This window comes from Crocodylus porosus, unplaced genomic scaffold, assembly GCF_001723895.1.
Source record: "Crocodylus porosus isolate Cpor-Errol unplaced genomic scaffold, CroPor_comp1, whole genome shotgun sequence".
In the NCBI taxonomy this organism is placed as follows: domain Eukaryota; kingdom Metazoa; phylum Chordata; order Crocodylia; family Crocodylidae; genus Crocodylus; species Crocodylus porosus.
Window position 1 is genome coordinate 68,707,409 of NW_017728909.1, and position 20,617 is coordinate 68,728,025.

Consider the following 20,617-nt stretch of genomic DNA (forward strand, 5'->3'; position numbering starts at 1 on the left):
CCAGGAGTGACTAGAAATAATGGTCACAAGCTGGCAGAGGGTAAATTCAGACTAGACATCAGGAGGCGCTATTTCACTGTCAGGGTGGCTAGGACCTGGAGGAACCGACTTCTAAGCAAAGTGGTGCTGGCTCCTACCTTGGGGGTCTTTAAGACAAGGCTGGACAATCACCTTGCTGGGGTCGTTGGACTCCAGTACTCTTTCCTGCCATGGCAGGGGGTCAGACTTGATGATCTGCTCAGGTCCCTTCTGACCCTAGAAACTATGAAACAATCATGCATCGGATCCTATCAAGCCTTTACATGAATGTCTAGAGTGGCCCTAAGCCCAATTTCTTTTATGATAGTATTTTCATCCTTCTAAACCTTGTCTCAGTATAACATCTATTTCTGCTGCACCCTGATAAGGTGACCAGAACCGAACCCAGGAGTCCAATTCCTGATAAAGAACTTCATATACGTGTGTGATCACTTGTAATATTATGCTATTTTTTCTAAAATTTTCACTAAAATTTTATGTATAGAGGTTGTTTCTCTTTCACTGAGGAGTATTTTATTGAATTGTTCAAAACTGTTTTTGCAGTAGATAAGTAGTTCATATTACTTTCTAACAAGTATTGTCTTGCAATTATAGTACTATGATCTCATACAACTGTAACTTACAAACTAATGATGTATAAAAAGTGATCTCTGGGCATACTGTTCATATTGCTTTCTTTTACAGGTCCTACAAAGTGAAATTCAGAGCTGGCGTAGGGATATGCAGCTTAAGCAAGGACTGAAGTTTGGCCCTTGTTCTTTCAATTGTGGTGCAAGGATTCTTCATGGTATTTAATTTTTCTGTCTATCCCATCTTCTGCTTTGTAAAATATTCAGCAACCAGGACCTTTAAATTAGGCTTCCAAAAAGAACTATTTTTCAAGGATGCTGGACACCTGCGTCTCATACTGACCTTAATAAAAATTGTGGGAACTTGACATTTCCAAAAATTCAGCCACTTTTATTTAGATAGCTATATATGGGCTAGTAGCTTAACCTTACTCAGTTTTGCAAATAATAATTTTCCATGTCCTTTATATATTTAGGCAGAGGAAAAAAGCAATGCACAAGAAAGTTAATTTTAGTGCATATGTAATAGTAGAATTCCAAAGTAATAATCCTTGACAATGCTATCTTTGCCTATGTACTAGGTAAACATGTTGCCTTTTAATATGTAAGTTCAAATAGAGTTCAGTATGCTGGGAATAGAGCTGCGTGATCCACCACTGCAGAACTAAGTCACTATTCAGGATTGGAAGGGGCAAGGAAGTCTAGGCTGAAGACAGCAGGTTCTCAGTGTACAAAATCCTGTTTTCCCAAACTAAAATGGAGATGGTTATGGAATTCAGACAATTGAAAGTTTACTTTACAATTTCAGCTGAGCTGAATAATTTTCTATAAATTTTAATTTCTACTATGACTGCTTATGCAAAAGGTGAAAAATTGTTCTGTTTAACTGTTTTGAAAAAGTATGTGGCTGCATGCCATATAAAAATATTGTACTGATGTTACACACTGGTGCCTTCCTTCTTGAAGCTAATGAATGATTCCATAATAAAAAAAGACAAGGGAATTGTAGGCGAGGGAGGTAAAATTATTATGGAACACTGGATTATCAGCAGTGCTCTAGGTGACAAGAAAATGGAAAGGCAGGTAAAAGACGCGATACTTCTCATATCTGCATTCAAAAAAATCCTCAGAAAAATGACCAGAAGTGGACCAGGATAACAAAAATGCTCTCAAAGACAAGCTGTGAACACCTAAGCATGGCAACAGCATTCAAAATGTCTGCGCAAAGTAGCTATACAAGCGTTGTCTTTTATGAGTATCTGCCTTTCTTTGTTATATGCAATTTACAATTACAATATAATTGTATGATATAGGGAGTATAAGTACTTGTTCAACTTGCTGAAAAAGCACATATCTATTGTATGCCAGAACCAACACAGTCACAGAACAATCAATACAAGAAGGAAATTAAATTGAACTTTACCTGTTCTCTAGTGAACCAGCGGGCATCCTCTATTTCATTCTTGTCAACTTTAATTTCTGTAGACACAGCAACAGCTAAGCAACCAATCATTAGGGAGGAGGGCATTGGCCATGGCTGACAAGAGACATACTGAACATGGCCAACCTTGACTCCACTCTCCTCTTCTACTTCTCTTCGAACTGCATCTTCTATTGTTTCACCTAATCAAGCAGGGCAAAGAACAAGCAGCTGATGAAAATGCTCCAAGCAAGGATTACACTCTATACGTTCAACTGACTCAAAAGATTTGAAACTGCTTTGAACAATTATCTGCAAGGGTCTAGTTCACAGACTGGGGCACAGATCTGAAGAATGAGACACAGAAGTGTTATAAAAGGCAGATACCAAAGCAACATTTTCAAAATGGAAAAAAAATGCACGGTGCCACCATCATCCTGTAAATTTCTAAGATGTGAATTTACTGTAAGTATGCAGGCTGGCAGTACTCCCTGAAATTAGGACACATGTAGGAAATATAAGGCACTTTAACTCAAATTATTTTTTGAAGCAATCGTTTTATTATTACGGCAAAAAGGAATTTTGTCAACTTTAAGTTAAGGTTTGTCCTATAAATATAATGGCATAAATTACTACAGTTAAAAATAAACCAAGTGTTTAAAATATGAAAACTGAGAGTAAAATGAAAGTAGATTATTTAAATATATTCACACCTTAAGCATTCTAATAGATTCTTCGTCTCCCTCAAAGAATGTCCTTTGCACCAACCAATGTATAAAGAAATTCTTCTAATTTCATTATTAATAGAAAGCTTTAACTCTTCCTAAGAAAAATCATCATACATACCACAAGTACGTGTGTATTACTTAAATGTATAATATGTTATTTGTACATGGGTTTTAACTGAAGTTTTTTGACATTTCCCTAACTTTTACTTTTAATTTAAGGATTCATATATATCATAATTTTTCATAGAACACAACATTTTGACAAACGATGAGTGCCCAGACATGACTATAACGTGATTAAATATTACCTTTATTCTATAAAATCTATAGCACAAAGCAATCCACCATTCTTCTGCCAGACTGAACAGTAACCAATGCTAGGAATACAATATCATTGTTCCTTAGTACTTTGTGCTTCTCTTTTGTGAATAATATCCAGTTATTTTTTGCTAGTCTTTGCCTTAAGTTCCCTGACCAAACTCATGAGAGACACTTCCTGGAAGTATTTGGGAGGATCATTAATTGTTTCTCCAAAGTAGACAAATCTCTTTATTGAGCAAAATTAGCATGGAAATAACATAATATTCTGCCCTCTGAGATTTCCAATACTACAGTCTTTAGCTGAGCTTAGAACTGAAAAATAAAGAAGTTAGAAGAAGGGAAACAAACAAACAAAAAGGGATTCTGAGATTGTTCATCCATACAGCATTAGTTTCATTAGCTGAATTTGTAGACTTGGCTATGCATTATGGTCTGTGAATAAGATGTATTACAACATATGAGAGAATTCTGCCCCCACACCTCAAAAAAACCCCCCAATGACATTTGATACAAAAAACTGTTCAAGTCACACCTGTGACAAAAACATGTAACTCAATGTAAGATATAACCTCTATTCTAAACATGTAGGGTCCTTTTCTTCACTGCTGGTTTGTGCACGGCAGTGAATGAGTTCAGTTTATCTGAACAATTTAGACAACAAAGGAAAAGATTTCACCTGAAAGGGAAATTCATTAGCCCCCATATCTCATTTCTGTCTGAGTATGTTGTATTTACTATCACTATAAATATTTGAGACTATTATTACTGAAAGAAGATTACCAAAAATTCTTTTCTCTTTTTCCTATACATTTTACAATACTTTTTAACTTTTTGCATTCTTTTATAGAGTTATTTAAGTTCAGGATATTGCAGTCACTTAACCACTTGCTTCATTCTAAGTACATACGTAGTCCAGCTGAATTCAATCTTAGTTTCTACCTTGCTGAAAAAAAAAATCCTTGTATACTATCACCCAGGAAAAAGAAAACAGTATAAAGATATACTTTAAAATATATATTTTTTAAAAATCAGGTCCTGGAACTTAAAGAATTCACTTTCAGAAAATGGAATGATTTGAAATTACTTTGCTAAAGAAATATCCAATTTTGAGAATGTTCCTTTAAAAAAAAAAAATCTGACAAGGTATGTGGAATATTCAGCATAAGATATCCCTAAAAGACATGTATATTTATTTGAACCGATGTGGAACAATATAAATAGAGCACACAAGTAATTACAACACTGTTTGGAAGCTATTTAAGTAATTGAATCACAACATGCAGTGAAATGAGCAAAAGATAACTAATTCAGTTCCTATAAAAAATAGAAATGTGTACTTAATTCCTTATATTAGCAGCTAAATCCTTAAAATGACTGTTAGTGAAAATCTTTCCCTTGATCCTAACGTAAGAAAATTTCTCAGAAAATAATTCTCATTTGAACTTCTCATGCTTGGTCTGACTCTACAAGACAGCTGTTTTTGGTGGTGGGCCCTTTTGAAAACTTAAGAAAAACCTCTTTGGCCATTTTAAATGGAGAACAAACAAAACTGAGTATTTAGTATTGAGGTTTGGGGGATTTTGGCTTTTAAATCTGAAATCACTTGTTGGCTTTACAAGTTAACAGTTCTTATTTGAGGAGTCAGTTCTGAGAGAGAAATATGGTATGTCTATATGTTGCAACACAACTACTTGTAGAAATATATGCATGCTAACTAACTCTGACAGCATGGTTTTGTCAGTTCAGGGGAAGCGTTGTACTGGTACAGCCATAGTAGTTTTGGGACCCAGGCTGTTGTCTCTGCATGGCATGCGTTGTATTGTATAGACATTCAGAACTATTTTGGGGATCTCTGCACACTGCTAGAAAGAGTCATGGTTAGGTGGAACGTCCTAAGAAATGAACACTTCCTACTGAAACCTCGCTTCTGCTTTGACAACACAGTGCCCACTTACTTCTGACTGTCTTGGGGATTGTTGCTGGAACACAACAGTAGAAGTCCTATCTCAATGAAGTACTAATGCCAAAGTCTTTGAGACCTTTAAATGGGTTGTGCACAGTTATTTTTTCTTTAAGTAAAAGAAATAAGGAAGATGGCCATACATTTCATTTTTGCTGGGCCAGTCCCATTTTAAACCCCTCTGAGAACTGGACAAAGTGGCACTCTCCAGCTTGGGGGAGTGGAAGGGGGTTGCTCGCCTCCTGCAGTGCTGTGCACCTGCACTCAGCTGAGACTGAAGCTTGGAGACAGCTCAACATGCCAGAGTAGTTGTTGGTATGAACAGTGTCATATTTTGAGACTCGGACACAGGAGTCACCTTGGAATAAGTAAGCCCCCATGTCCAAGCCAGTTGAGCAGTCTCTGCTGCCCAAATGCAGAGGGGGCTGACCCAATGATCTGTAAGGTCCATTCCAACCCCTAAAAACTATGAAACTTCTGAAATTCTTTTCAGTGTATTTAAAATCAATATCCAGGAAAATCCTTTTGAAAAACCACAAACAATTTCAATAGTGGACTGGGTAAATACAAAATGAACTGACACCAACATCATGAGGAAAATCTCACCAGGTTCTACAAATCCAGCAAGGCAGGTAAACATGCCTGGAGGAAACGTACTCTTTCTACCCAAGAGGCATTGGTTCTCATCTGGATGAATGACTTGCATTATCACTACAGGATCTGGAATGCATATGAAAGAAATCTGTTCAAATTTAGCATTTCTTGGCTCAAAATACAGAAACAAATTCAGTCGTGGATAATCCCTATTTAATATTAATGAATATAAATACAGATACAATATCTTTAAGAGCTTAAACTCTTGGAAAATGCTTGGGGAAAGCAGTGGTTTTAAACAAGGTACTGTTTAGTGTGACTTTGTAATATATATGTCTAGCAGGGGTACCCTACCAGCCACGGCTTGAAATTCAGGAAATAAATGATCACTTAACCATGCAACCCATTAAAGCAGGGCTGTCCAACTGGCAACGTGCAAGCCACCTGTGGCCCGGGAGGAGTTAAGTTGTGGCCTTGGGCTCCCAGTGAGCCACCACTCCCCCATTTCTGTGGCTGCAACAGCAGATGGAGTCTCTGGAGGGCAGTGGTGGTTGGGGTACCCATATGGACATTCAGTGCAGTGAGGATCCATTTGTGTAGTTCCTGAGTATGCAGCCCCCACTGGGGTGGCCCACAGAGCATTTGGCTCCCAGCTGCTTAGAAATTGGATAGCCCTGTGTTAAAGGATTCTCAGCATTAACTTAATTATACGTCCAACACAAAACAACAGTTCTTTCAGCAAAGACAAATTACCACAACCTCTTCTTTGGTCACAGATAGGAAACAACTATGTATTATTATGATTGCAATGCAGTAATGTCTTTTCATTCTTACTTTGGTCAAATTTCTCTTTCTAGCTATCACTCCCTTTCCTTGGCATATTCCGTGTTTTCTCTTTCCTTTTTTTGTTTCTTTTCTTCCTCTCCTTCTCAAGTCTTTCTTTCTTGTGTAACTACTTCTATTTTTGTGTTTTCTCCCCATTTTTTTCTATTATTTCTACTTCGGTCCTTCCCCTCTTTCTATATCATGCCCCTACCATTTCTTTCCCATCTTGGACTCCTTGTTATAACTATGTTAATATGTATATTTTATATCTGCTTTCTGTTCTTTCTCTCCATCTTATTCTACATTCTACTTGTTTTTAGTTTCTTGCCTGTTTGCCCCTCTTGTATTCTCCTTCTGTCAGACTGATTTAGTAATGTCAGTAGGCAAGTACTTTTCAAAGACTGGTGCCCTACTCAGAATGTACCTGTGGGGACATAGTAGAAACTGTAAGTCCTGCTGGCTGTCATCTTTTTAATAAAAAGAACCAAAAACCAACTAACAGTTCAGTTCAGATATATAATCCTATTTATTGTCTCAGTTTATTAAGCTAATGACTGTGAAGAAAAAACTGTTAATGGGTTTATTAAGTTTCACTGTAGCCCAAAAAGCACTAGAGAATGGTGGACCGAGTAGGATTAATAAAATGGCAGAACAACAGAGGCAAGGAAAGAGAGAAATGTCATCTTTCCTTCTGAATCATCTTGTGTCTTGTCTTTGACAAGGTGATGGGAGAGAGGAAAAGGAAGTCAAAGAAAGATGATGCAGGGCAAAAAAAGATAGGGAGACCACAGCAAAGGGAAGAAAACTCAAGCTTTTAAAAGAATAACAAGGATGGTATAGTAATTAAAACACTAATTTATGGTTTGACATGAGGATTCGGGTCCCTTGCCTGTCCCAGATTTCCAGGCAAGTCATAAGGCACAGACATACGAAGCGACTTAAGTGCCAAAGTCTGAGAGTGTGATCTACAAATCTCCACCCAATCTCTTTGGCATCTGAAAGTTCGTAGGTGTCTCTAAGTTTTTGCTAGCAAAGTTGCCTGGGGGACTTATTCAGGTACTGTGTGTCCAGAACTAATACCATTCTGAAAGGACTGTGCAGCTTGCCTATTTAGGATCCACAGAACTCATTTGAGATCCACCTACTGGACTTACTGTGAAATTTTAACCAGCAGGCATTCTCATTGCTGAGAGAAATAAACTTAGTACAAACAGAGCACCTATGGCCACTTTCACTTGTAGCAGTGGTGTTGTTTCTCTGTGCTGCAACTGTTATCTCTTACCCTAAATCAGTGGTGGCCTACTTTTCTGGCAGGCTGGGCACCAGTTAAGCCCTGCCCTCCCTCTCCCACCTTCTTTATCAGGTCTTGCATTCAAATGCTTATCTGACTCTATCCCAACTATATAGTTGATCAATAAAAGATATCTCCCTAAGAAATCCTTGCCTCTTGCATAATTTCTGAACCATCATGGCTTCATCACTGATACACTATCAATTTTGATAGCTAACATACATACTTGCAACATCACTTTCTATTAAGGTCATTACATTACTACACATCAGACTGCAGTTGTGTTGTATTATTATGTCATACAACACAGACAAAAAGCAGCTTGGACTACTTAACTCTGAATAAAGCTGGCAGACACGCACTGTCTGGGAGATAATTAAAAGAGATAAGAAGGGTTTGAATGAGGTAACAGGAAGACTTAAAAAGGAGCAAGGCACAGCAAAGACAATGAGTTAAATAGTGATCATGGACCAATTTTCCTCAGCCATCTGTTTATATTTAAGCTTACCAACTCTTGGATATGATGTATTGTGAACACCTTGTAGACTGGGGCAACCATTTTTTAAGCAGGTCTTCTTGTAACCTCCTTCTTCTGTCTTGGTTGTACTACCACATGTTGGGCAGAACTGATACCGGCTGTGCCATGCGAGAATGGATCTAGCCTGGGCTACTACTCCTTTAAAGGGAAAAAAAAAACATAAGTCATTTAAAATCAAATAACATTTTTCAGCTTTTATAATATCACAAGAGAAGGCTGAGAGGTGACTTGGTAGCTGTCTATAAACTTACCAGGGGGGACCACCAGGGAATGGGAGAGACCCTGTTCACCTGAGCACCTCCTGGAGTAACAAGGAATAACGGCCATAAGTTGTTTGAGAGTAGGATCAGGCTGGACATTAGAAGGCACTATTTCACAGTCAGGGTGGCTAGGGGAACCAAATTCCAAGGGAAGTGATGCTGGTTCCAACTTTGGGGGTCTTTAAAAGGAGGCTTGATAACTACCTAGCTGGGGTCATATGAGCCCAGTATTCTCTCCTGCCCAGGGCAGGGGGTCGGACTTGAAGATCTACTTGGGTCCCTTCCAACCCTATATCTATGAATCTATGAAAATGATTGGTAAAGCAAGGAAATCATGATTATCAATTAATCATGAAAATCGAACTAAGACCAAGCTTTAAACTGTCACTTTAATAGACTTCATCTTTTCCATTGTACCTATGTTAAACAAAGCCCTGATTCATCTGGATCTGCCACAAATATTAATGAAGGGTAAATGCAAAATCAGAGTCAGGTTGTGTGGGCAACCAAGAAAAATCACTTATAATTGTAGGTGATCTATAGAATGCTGTATTTTAAAAAGTTTTACATTGATTAACATAGGAAAACTGAGATTTAATTTTTACTCAGGAGCACTTTAGGAAAATTCTAAACAAAGGAGGAATCAGCACAAAGCCTTTACCTCATGACTAAGATAATACTAGTGCTATCTTGTGTACATATTCTTGTACATTATTTCACAATACCCACTATTTCTTGACCTTAAGCCCTTTCTAGCATGCCTTGTCTCATTTCTGTCTCTAGAGCACCCTGAATACTGGGGCCTCAACTCTTTGGGTGTTATTTTAATGTGTACCGGTTACTGCGCTAGTATGCACACCAGAATATATATATAGTATGCACACCAGAATACTTTTTTTTTTCTTCTCATGTAAGTATTCAAAAACTGTTCATTAGGATCCTCTTTTCTGTACTTGTCATCTATATATGGGAATGTTTTTTCACTTGATTTTGATGTAATAATATCTCTGCATTTACACATGGATGGTTTACACACAAAACCATGAGGTTTTAAAATCTCATCACCATATTTTGCTGATGCTAGTATCTTTCAACTGTGTATAGGCCAAATTCTACACACAACCAGTCCTAGACAGTAAAAATTGGTAACTGAATCTCAACTAAAACTGACTATTTTATCTATGGTGATGGGCAATCAATTTGGCATCAGGAATTTTACAGATTGGCAAGGACTTGGGTAGTTTATTCTTTTCTCTACCACATGGAGAACTGTTCTGGATCATTTAACACATTCCCTACCATTACAGTAGCAAGGAACATGTGATATACTTGTTCCCCCCACATTCACTTGTGGAATACTGATATTTAGTTTTTTCTTAGGAAGCTCTGTGCTATGGTGGATGGGAGGGTTCAGAATGGATGACCTTGTGGACTGCTTGAGCAAATGACTTCTTAAATCTGCTGGTCCAGAAAGCCTGTTTCTGTCATTTTAAATTTGATCTTTCTATAACAGTTTGCACTATTCAAAAGATCTCAAAAGTTATGTTACAAGGAGTTAAAGTTCAACTCTCCTTTGTGGATGATCTGAATATGGTCAGTTTATATAAAGGTATCAGTGAGAGGTGCAGATTGGCCATAGACTTGCTGAAGGTCAGATATATACTCAGTAAAGAGGCCAAGGTATCTTAAATGCTATTCACCTATTCCTTCTTTCTGATTCAAGAGTTGCTAAATTTGCATTTTAGGCACCTTACCAGCTTCTTTTTCAGGCAACTGCAGGAGTGCAGGCATTGGAGGATGAAGAAAATAACAATCTTGATGCTTCTGTTTAAACTGCTCAGCGGAGATAGAATCTATGCTAACAGCAAACCAAGCAACTAATCCATCCTCTTTAACTTCTTTTAAAACTCCTCCATTGTGAGTAGCTAACAAGTCTTTATTCCGTTGAAGTTCTACTCCAAGAAAAATCAAGATGACTTCTTCCGTCATATATTCCTTGACATCCTTGTGGCACAGCTTACAAAGCCTGACTTCTGGCTGCTGGGTACTGTCCTCTTCTCCTGCTAAAGTAACCAGTGGGCTTAACTTTGAAAAAAGGATGTAAACTGTAGTTGGATGGCTCTGTTTTTTGCTTAGCCATTTATAATCTGTTCTTTTATCACTTCTTCTGTCCAAAAGTGTCCTGCTGAAATAATTTTCACATTCCCTCACTTCATTTGGCAAGGAGATAAGTGTCTTCCCACCCTTAATATTAGCCAGTAAATTCGCGACATGCTTATACCCCCAAAATTTAGCAATGTCCAGTGCAGTCTGCCTTGATTTATTGGCAATGGATTTGTCACATCTATTAAAAACAGAAAAGATAAACAATGGTTAGTGGAGTAAGTGTGGTCTGTGAGGGTCTTCCTGCTGTATATTCTTACTTGTGAGGATGCATATCTGAGGCCATTAAGCTTTGGAAGTTTGAAATAGTCCTTATTAAGGCCACACAACCTATATAGGGTATTGAACATTCAAAGGTTTAATGATAAAAAAAGCTCATAGAGTCTCAACAGCCCAGCAGAGTAGATCACTGAGCAAACCGCCTAATGCTAATTTTGATGCAGTACAATAAAAGGAGAATAAAAGGAGACTTGGATCAAAGCAACAATTGCTTCAGTTACAGAGAGAACAGTGATTTTCAACCGGGGCGGATCCAGAATTTCCCAAAGTGAGGTGCAGAAGCCACAACCCCCCTCTTCCTTGCTTTCTCTGCCCCATCAGTCCAGGCAAACCAGGCTGCAGGAGCTACTGAGGAGTTTCTAAAATCTTAAGGCAGGTGAAAATACCCTCTTCCTTTCCCTTTCTGTTCAGAGGCAGTCCACCCCTCCTCTTCTTCCCATCCTGCCCATTCTCCTGCCTGCTCCAGCTGCATTCTCCACAGTTGGGGGTAGGGAAGTTCCAGAGCCAACCAGGATGAGCAGGGGCTGGGGTCAGCTGGGGAGGGCACAATAGCAACTGGGTGACTGGAAAGTTCCCCCCACCCTGCCTGGTCACAGTGCAGGGGGAACCCCTCTCCATCCTTGCTGCTGTTGTCCCCACTTCCCAGTAAGGCTCTGGTTCTTCTCTGCCCTCAGAGCAGTGGGGAAAGGCAGGCAGGCAGGGAGGGAGTATTTTCACCTGTTTTAGGAAATTTAAAAAGTCCCTGGAGGCTTCTGCAGTGCAGTCCAATCCAAAAGGGAGATGCAGCGACGCCACTGCACCCCCTCTGGATCTGCCCCTGATTTCAAGCATCCATGAAAGGAAGTAAGCACATAGACAGATATAACAATTGTATCAGTACTGAACATGCTAGTATTAACTATTAACATGCAATGATTATGCCTATGTGCCTTCTAGAGCAATATTGTTCCAAAAGTGTTGCAACTTTAACATGGTTTTATTTAGTAGACATAACAGTTGATGCAACTCCTCCCCTCCTTTTAAAGTGTTTAAAAGTCAAGTCTGTCCAACTGGTCTCTTTTTATCCTTGTCTCTAAATGTCTGGTGTCACAAGAAGGTGCTCTTGCTGCTCTAGAAAGAGATTAGCAAAATATCCCTATAAAATACTTGATCCTTGAAGATAAGGGAGAGGGTGTAAGGTTGGCTCCTTACAATGTAGAAATGTAGTTTCTATGAATGTTCCAGTAAGTTTCTTTGACTTTGTGGAAAGCCAAATTCCCAGGGGTGGAAAGAAAAACAAATTAAGATAAAAATGCTCACCTCAGAAAAACAAAAATAAAAGGGCCAGGAAAATCCTCACAGATCTTACATCCAAAAACAACCATTAGGACCATATTGTCTGATACACAGGTAACTACATATTTCATGCAGATATGTCTGCATTGAGGTCGACTGCTTGTGCTCGAACTGGAACTTATGTTTTAGAAAGACATCCAAATGAAGACTTCAAATAACAGAAGTTTACCATATCCTTTAGCCATCTGTCTCAGTGATTAATCATCTTTATTGTTTAAAAACTTGCTCATTTCCAGCATGAATTATTCTTGTTCCCAGCCACTGCATCTTGTATCTGTCTGCCAAGTTAAAGTGTCCTATCTACTGCCTCTGCAGGCTCTTGCAGACTGTGACTGAGTCACCTCTTTTGTTCTCTTCAATAAGTTAAGCAAACTGAACTCCTTTAAATTCCTTATAGCAAGCTGCTTTTTTCATATCTCAAATAATTCTCTGCACTTTTTACCAAAGTCCATCTAATTTTTCAATGCCCTTTTTCAAAGTATGGATGCAAAACTGGCTACAGTATTCTAGAAGTGGTCTCACTAGCACTGTACACAGATGCAATATTATCTCCATACTCCTTGATAATATCCCTGCTTATACATCTGGGGTCATATTAACTCATAGCATTACACTAGCAATTCCTGTTCAGCAGTTGGTTACCTACCATAGCTACCCACAATCCTTGAAAGCCACTTTTTTCTTGGATACGGCTTCTCTTCCTTTATGACCCGCATTCTCTTAATAGAAATGAAAACTTACATCCAGATATTTTAGTATTAGTGTCAGCATTCAGTGGTAGAGTTTCTCTCTCCCTTGAAACTGACAGAGTCCTCATTATTGGAAAAAAACTAAATCTGACTCCAAGAACTCTTTCTGCCTCAAGGACTCCACAATAAGACAGGCCACAGAAACTGTAATCCATGGTTGGCCTAGCCATGAATTTGTAGCTGGTTAAAAAAGGGTGCGGACAAAACAGCCCACAGACAAACTACAAATTACAGTTACAATCTGCAAATTACAGTTGCCTTTTAGATTAATCTTAATCATGCCATTGACAGCACCAACTTTAGCCAGGTCCAGGATTAGGGGTCCAAAATGTAATTTAAAGCCAATTTTGCTCTCCATTTGTCTTGTGCCAATTGCAGCTCAACTGGACCCCATATCTGACTCAGGCCTTAGTTTAGAAGACTTACCCTTTCAATCAGTCTCATCTAGCCTTCTGATGACTCACAAGAGTCTCCCCAGAACTTTGAGGTGTTTCTTACATTGTTTTCATTGCTTGCAGTGACATTTGCAGAAATATCTAGCAGTGACTGACTTCAAAGCAGGCTACTTTAACATGCTAGTCTCTCTTTGACCCTGAGTGATGCACTGATATAGCGTTTGAAAATGGTAAGTGGTCTTCCTTCTTTTTTAGATGTTATACCTTCAAAAGAAACAAGTGCAGTGGCGCATGAGAGAAAGGAGTTGAAACAACTGAAGCACAAGTGCCAAGAAAAGTGCCAGGGCACTAAACAGAAAAATTCAGCACTGATTAGGGTTTTATTTGATAAAGGTGTAGTGTGGCCGTGCACAAACTCATTTGACAATATTTGTGCTAAAACATTAAGAAGTCAAAGAAAATCCCTCACTGGTACTGGGGTACTTTTTTACAAATGTGCCAGGAAAAATATGAAAGCACATTTATTTTGCATTACAACATAGAAGCAGATACAAAATTACAGACCTAAATATCCACTGAAAAAACAAACTGGAACATTCAGATTTATTAATTTTAAAATGAGTTGTGTCCTGCTCTTTAATCACTGCCATCAAGTGTAAAAATAACTTTTAATAGTCTGGGGAGTTCTACCAGTCTTGGGCTGAGAAAAGTGAAAACAAGGCAGAGATGGTAACTTTTACTGAGAGAATTTATTTATATCTTTTAAACCAGCAGTGTCAGATGAGGGTCAAATGAGTGGTGCATGACTGATCCAAAGCAGGATGAGTGGTATGGGAGCAGCCCCACAGGCCAGAATATGTCTATGGACTAGGGGTATGCAAAACAGGCCATATTTGATTCAGATTTGGATTCGGCCCAAATTGGGGATAGTGATTTGATTTGTTGATTTGGATCACTGTCCCAATTCAAATCGGCCAAATCAGAATTTGAAGATTTGATGCTGATTCAAGGAATCAGTGATTTGGCCACAGGCACAGGTTTAAATATTTTTTCTACGTACCTTGAGGTACCAGGTGCGGCTCGTGAATGCTGTGGTGGTGGGATGAATGGGGCGTCCCACAGGAGCACGGAGGCCCCCACGCCCCATGTGCTTGGTGACAAATCCGGAAGCGGACTGGAAGTACTTCCGGTTCACTTCTAGGTCCAATGCTGAAGGCCCCCCGGCTCGGGGGAGACCCCAGGTGCCTCCCCAGATCCAGGAGGTATCAGTTGCTAAGCAGGGGGGGGTGCGAGGGAGGCCCCCACCACGCTCCCTGGCGGACTCAGAAGTGGACTGGAAGTGCTTCTGATCCACTTCCCAGTCTACTGCTGAGCATGCTGGGGACCTCCCCGCTCCACCCCGCTCCTGTGGGACACTCCATCCGCCCCACCATCTCAGCATTCACGAGCCACATGGTACCTTGAGGTATGTAGAAAAAACATTTAAAGTTGTGTCTATGTCTGAATCATCAAATCTTTCTGAATCTTTCCAAATCGTTTCGGAAGGATTAAACGGTCTCCTGATTCAATTCAAATTCGGAGATTTGGCCACCGAATAGGGGCGAACCTCTGCTGAACTGAATCAGCAACCAAGGCTTCACATCACCCTACTATGGACTCCCCCCCATATTGCTGGATGCTGCACACATGGTGCCTGGGACCAAGCATCCCAGGGGCTTGGTTGCTGCTGCCAGAACATACTGCAGTGCCAGGCTTCTGTTCATGGTGCTGCTGGGGGTACAACACTGTGGCGTTCCCCAGCTTGCCTGCCAAGGGCTTGGGAGAATACTACAGGAAGAAGCCTGGCATTGTGGGCACCTGCTTGCTACTGCAGGAACAAGGCATGTTGTTGCATCAGCTCCAACTCCATGGGCATAGCCCAGGTACTTGACTGCTGGTGAGAGAAATTCCCTCATTAAAAATGTGGGCCGGATGAACCAATTCTTTGGGCCCAATGACTTGACTCTGCAGGCCAAATCCAGGCTGCAGGACTTATGCTTGACACCCCTTTTAAAAAATATTTTTAAAACATGTTTTTAGACATACATGGACCTACAGGAGTACCAACTATAAACTAATCTGGCATTAGAATGCCTTGAGTGACTTGCTCTGCAAGGTTTTTCTTCTCATGACCCACATAGTTAAGTTTACTCATTTATGGACCTGAATATGGTGGTAATTCAGAGAGAGCACATCAAAGGGGAAGCAAGGAATCCAGTAAATTCTTTTGAAGAAAATGAATCTGTTTCTTACCCTTCTTCAAGAAGAATCTGCACAATCTCAAGGTGCCCATTCCTAGCACCATACATTAAAGCTGTCCAACCATTTTCGGATGTTGCATTAATAAGGGATGGAGACTGTGTCAGCAATGCTTTCAACCTGGCTGTGTCACCAGCAGAAGCAAAATTATGCAGCTGAGAAATCATCTGCTGCTTGGGGTTCCTTTCAAGGGCTGTCATTATCTCAACTAGATTGAAAAAACAGAAATGTGTCCAAAAACATATTCATGATACTTTTGATTTCATATAATTAAAAAAGAAGAATAAAGAACACGAATACTACATTTATTTGCATACCACATACCTACAAATAAGAGACAGACATTGTTTTTGGAAGACAGTCTGTAGAAAAAGATTTTTCTAGAGTTATACCCAAGAGTTTACTGCATGCAGCAACCTGCTCATCCCCAGCCAGCTCAGTGACTCTTCAGCCAAAAGCTACTATCTCATCAGCAGCTGTGAGAGGGTTAACATGGGACACTGTCCCTCCTGCCTGGTGCCCCAGGGAAAAGTGGGAGCCATTGTAGCACACTGTCTCTATGTTTCTATTCTTGTAGGATTTTTTCCAGAAAGGAAAAATCAGCTTCCCTGATAAAACATTAGCTCCATTTTTGGAAGGCTGATTTTAGAGAAAAAGTGTGGACTGAAAACGTGCCCAGATATTAAGACAGCACCTTCAAATGAGGGATGGAGCCATTATTTTTAATTTTTTAAAATGAATCTAACCCATAAAAGAACAGATTTAACATTCAAAAACATATTCAATCCCTCCAAATATACACAAAGACAGACATTAATCTTGTATCAATGGTGCTACTGCAACACAAATAAATGTCCATGGAAGTCTAGCCATTTTACTCACAGGTACTTCCCTTTATTAAGTGGTTTTTAACCTTTTCAGACTGCAGGCAGCCCTTGGAAAATGCCAGCTCTTAGTTTTCACTTTTTGTTTTTTACTATATAGCAATTCTTGTTATAAAGAATTCAGGAAGACCACAGGTCAGAATGTTTTTGACATACTGGATTCCCATTTATAATCTCAGGGTTTATCCTGTAAATCATGTCTACAGTGGTGACATGTAAGGGGTGCATGACTGACTGGCCGTGCTCGCCACTTACGGAGTGCTGGTGTCCCCTCTGCGATTGCCAGCTGAAACAGTGCTCCTGGAAGTGGCCACAGACACACTGATCGGCCATCTCAGGACCTCCTCTCCCCTGGTCAGCAAGATTGACGGTGGGGGGGGGGGCATGTGCCCCCCCCAACTATAGTGGCACCAGTCGCCCATGCATGTGTACATGTTTGCACCTAACAGTGCTAACGTTGCGGCATCCCACCACACCTTGGCATGCCAGTTGAGAATAGCTGATTTAGAGCTTCAGCGGGACACCAACAGGTTAGTGGATGCTGGCCCAACCATGATGCAGTTCACTGGCTCCGAAATGCAAGAGCATCATTGCTAATCTTGCACTTTTCACTGGCATAGGTTTAAATCTAGATTATCTGCTTCGTTCTCATCAGACCTGAGAAAGAAGCATTTGTAAGTCTGTCTAACCCTACCCCCACTACCTGGTTGGTCCAATGAAAGTCATCACCTTCAGAAACTCTTGCCTCTCTCCTAAGAAGGAAGTAATTCAGATGAGAGCTGTGTAACATCTCCTGTATCCTTCGCAGAAGCCATACAGCCCCGTTCAACTCTACACGGGGCTGTTAGGCTCATCCTCTCAGATACCAACTCTAAACAGTAATGGTGTGACATAACCCTGGCGGGCCAAAGGTTTTGCAGACGGTGGGTTCCCGGTCATTGTATCTTGGCAGTGGTGTCACACAGGAAAAAAAGAGAGACAGGCCTATACGTGAAGCAGACTGGGCTAAACCTATTTGGTGCAGAGAGGAAACATAGGCATGTGCCAGCTCACAAACAGTTACCCTACCCACCCGCTGTTGTTTGATGGAGCTATCGGTTACGTACCGACTGATTCCTTGGGACAGCTGAAATGATGTGAGGGTTAGAGGCTGACAAGTGCTCCAAGGCGGGGAGCCACTGAGATAAGGGTCAGGCCTAGCTGCAGCATAAGGGGCAAAGCGGGCTTAGGCCCACAGAGCAACGGTTACTCGCCTTTATTAGAGGGGGCTGCTGGGTGTGTATCAACTGAAATAATGGGAAAAATAAAAGATAAAGCAGGGACAGGAGCAAGGTATCAGATTTAAACAGGTGCCCCGAGGGGGAATGCTGAGCAAAGCCACTGGATAGTGTCCGCCGCAGCGAGTCCAAGGAGGTGGCTGACACGGCCCTCTGAAAATGCCCGGACACGCGAGTGGCCAAGGGGCCTGTGCGCCAGGTACAGCTACAACCCTCCATCAGGGAGCCACTGGGGGCGTATCAGTGATGGCTTGGGGCAAAGAAAAGACACAGCAGGGACATGAGCGAAGGTCGGAGGAGCAAAGGCTTAAAACAAGTGCTCTCAAACCCTGCTGCACAGGGGCGAGGGGAGAGACCCTGAGCGGCGCATGCGCTGTCCCCGCAGTCCCGGCGGCAACAAGCGCCCGCCCCCGCGCGACCCCTGCAGGGAGGGAGCCCGAGCGGTGCCGTTACCGTGACGCGCCCCGCGCGCCGCCCGCCTGCGGGCCAGGAGGAGGAACGACGAATGACCCCCACTTCCGGTCAGGAGCAGCGGTCGCCCGGGCACTTCCGGTGCCGTTCTCTCCTCCGCCCTGCATGCTGGGAGTTGTAGTTCGCGTCCCTGCACTCGCCCAGCCCGGCCCGTTCCCCAGGGCTGGGGGCAGCCCCTTCCTCAGCGCCGGCCGGGCCCGGGGTGGGTGGTCTTCTTTCTCTCTCTCTCTCTTTGCTCCCCTGCTTGCCTTTATTTCCTTCGGACTCTACCGGGGGGAACCAGCATTATGAATAAAAAAGAAGCCCTTCCCTGTACAAGGGCAAGAGATTTGAAGGCGCTGAGGTGGGGCTGCGCAGTCGTCTGGCCCTGCTGGCTGGACAGGCAGTGCAGGGCCAGTCAGTGGGCCGGGTGTGGCGCTGCTTGGCTCTGTGCCGCACTGCTCTGTGCTGCTGTGGGTCATTGTGCTCTGCCCTGTGCCCCTCCACACCGCCCTGATTCGCCCTGTGCCTGTCCACGCTCCCTGTGCCGCCTGGATTAGCCCCAGGCTGCCCAGCCGGCCTCACTTAGCTGATTCTGTGCTGCCCTGCATGGCCTCGCTTAGCCTCACGCCACCTCGATCGGCTCCAGGCCCTCAGTCTCGTGCACAGGACTGTGCTATTCAGCCCTTTGGGCTCCCCCTGGGTTCAGAAATTTGACAGCAGGAGAGCAGCAATGGGCCACCAATGCTCTTTCCACCACCACATTTTCAGAAGTCGGGGGGGGAGCCCTGTGGGTTGGATAACATGGCTCCGTGGGCTGGACCTGGCCTGCAGGCCCAGAGTTGAACACTTCTACTCCAAGGTTAGGAATCAAGGGTGAAATCCTGGCCTGGCTGAAATCGGTGAGAGTTTTGCCACTGACTTCAGTGAGGCTAAGATTTTACCCCCTAGGACCTAAGCTGGGCCTTGTCTGCAGAAAAGAAGCATGTACTTCTGCATGAAAGATGAAGCGGTGAATGACAAGCACTGGTCCCCTCTTCAATTCTGGTGTTTTGTTTGTGCAGCATCCTTCTGATGGGATCCAGTAGCCCCTAACTGGTAGATAGAGCCCAGCATCTTAGTTTGGTAATGGGAAGGCAAAGAGAGGAAGATGCTTTCCCACAAGGTCACAGTGCTGTTCCACACTCTAAAAGCAGTGGGTCCCATCCCCCCGGCCACACACAGTGCTGAGGCCCCTTCTCTGCCAACACTGCTGTACCATGCATCCATGGCTCTCTCCCCCACCACTACATCGCACATGCACCCCCATCTCAAGTCGGCATGGCCCCCACCTCAAATCTGTTTGGCCCCCGGCTCACCCTCAGCTGCACTGTGTGCATGAGGCCTGTGAGGCACTAGTTGCACAGATGTGATGTAGGTAAAGCTAGGCTTTTCCCTTTAAGAACAGTCCATCTGGAAATGAAAATGCAAACATAAGGAAAAATGTGTATTACCTATAGAGTGAATTGGTTAATAGCTATGGCATGTACAATACATAGGAATTTACGAAGTATGAATACTGAGCATTTGAAAGCAACAGATTTACTTCATTTGGAGTTGCACATAAAGAATAAATAAATAAATGACTGAATCAAGAATAAAGCACTAAATGGACTCTTAGGGTATCTATAGAGCCTTATCAGCAAGACAAGGCTCTGTGTGTAGAAATAAATCCTGCCCAGTCATGACCTTCCTGTACGTGCTGGTTTAATAAATTTGCAAATTAGACAACCTGGAGCAGCCTTGAGTGCATGCTGGGAGGACAGGCACAAGGTCTTGTGTGTTGGCAGCATGCATATCGACTTGCATAGACATGCCCTCCAAAACATAAGGGGAAAAGACTCTCTCAGTACCTTTGTGTGACATCCTCATATACCAGTTGCAGATTCACGGGCTTAAACAGGGCAGTTTTCCCACTATTGCCCATTTCCCAGCCTCACATAGAAGAGGAGTTGGCAGAGAAATATGGGTAATGAGAAAGAACAAGGTAGGAGGATTATTAATGCTCTATTTGTAAAAATCATTAATTGACTACATCTTCTTCAATGCCAATCCCCGGCATTTAAAAATCTTTAAATGATTTTCAAAACTCCTGGGACTGGCTTATACTTAATGGACTTTTAATAAACTGATGTGTTTTGTTTTTTTGTATTTGCTTTTGGAGTTCATGTTTTCATGATTTCCTAAAGTATATTAAAAAGCT

General features: G+C 41.8%; 1 protein-coding gene across 2 annotated transcripts in view; it reads right to left on the reverse strand.

The window, feature by feature from the left end:
- Positions 1-18,457, reverse strand: part of NUDT12 (nudix hydrolase 12) — a 24,688-nt gene extending 6,231 nt beyond the window's left edge. The window contains exons 1-6 of one of the 2 annotated variants that reach the window (XM_019532452.1): positions 18,379-18,457; positions 15,759-15,972; positions 10,300-10,889; positions 8,256-8,423; positions 5,644-5,757; positions 2,032-2,231 (exon numbers count right to left, since the gene is read on the reverse strand). In XM_019532452.1, the coding sequence (XP_019387997.1) occupies positions 2,032-2,231; positions 5,644-5,757; positions 8,256-8,423; positions 10,300-10,889; positions 15,759-15,964 (1,278 nt within the window). In that variant the 5' untranslated portion in view covers positions 15,965-15,972; positions 18,379-18,457. Of the gene's footprint in view, positions 1-2,031; positions 2,232-5,643; positions 5,758-8,255; positions 8,424-10,299; positions 10,890-15,758; positions 15,973-17,758; positions 17,916-18,378 lie in introns of those variants that run through there. The other variant, XM_019532454.1, reaches the window with a different exon arrangement.
- Positions 18,458-20,617: the final 2,160 nt, after the last annotated feature.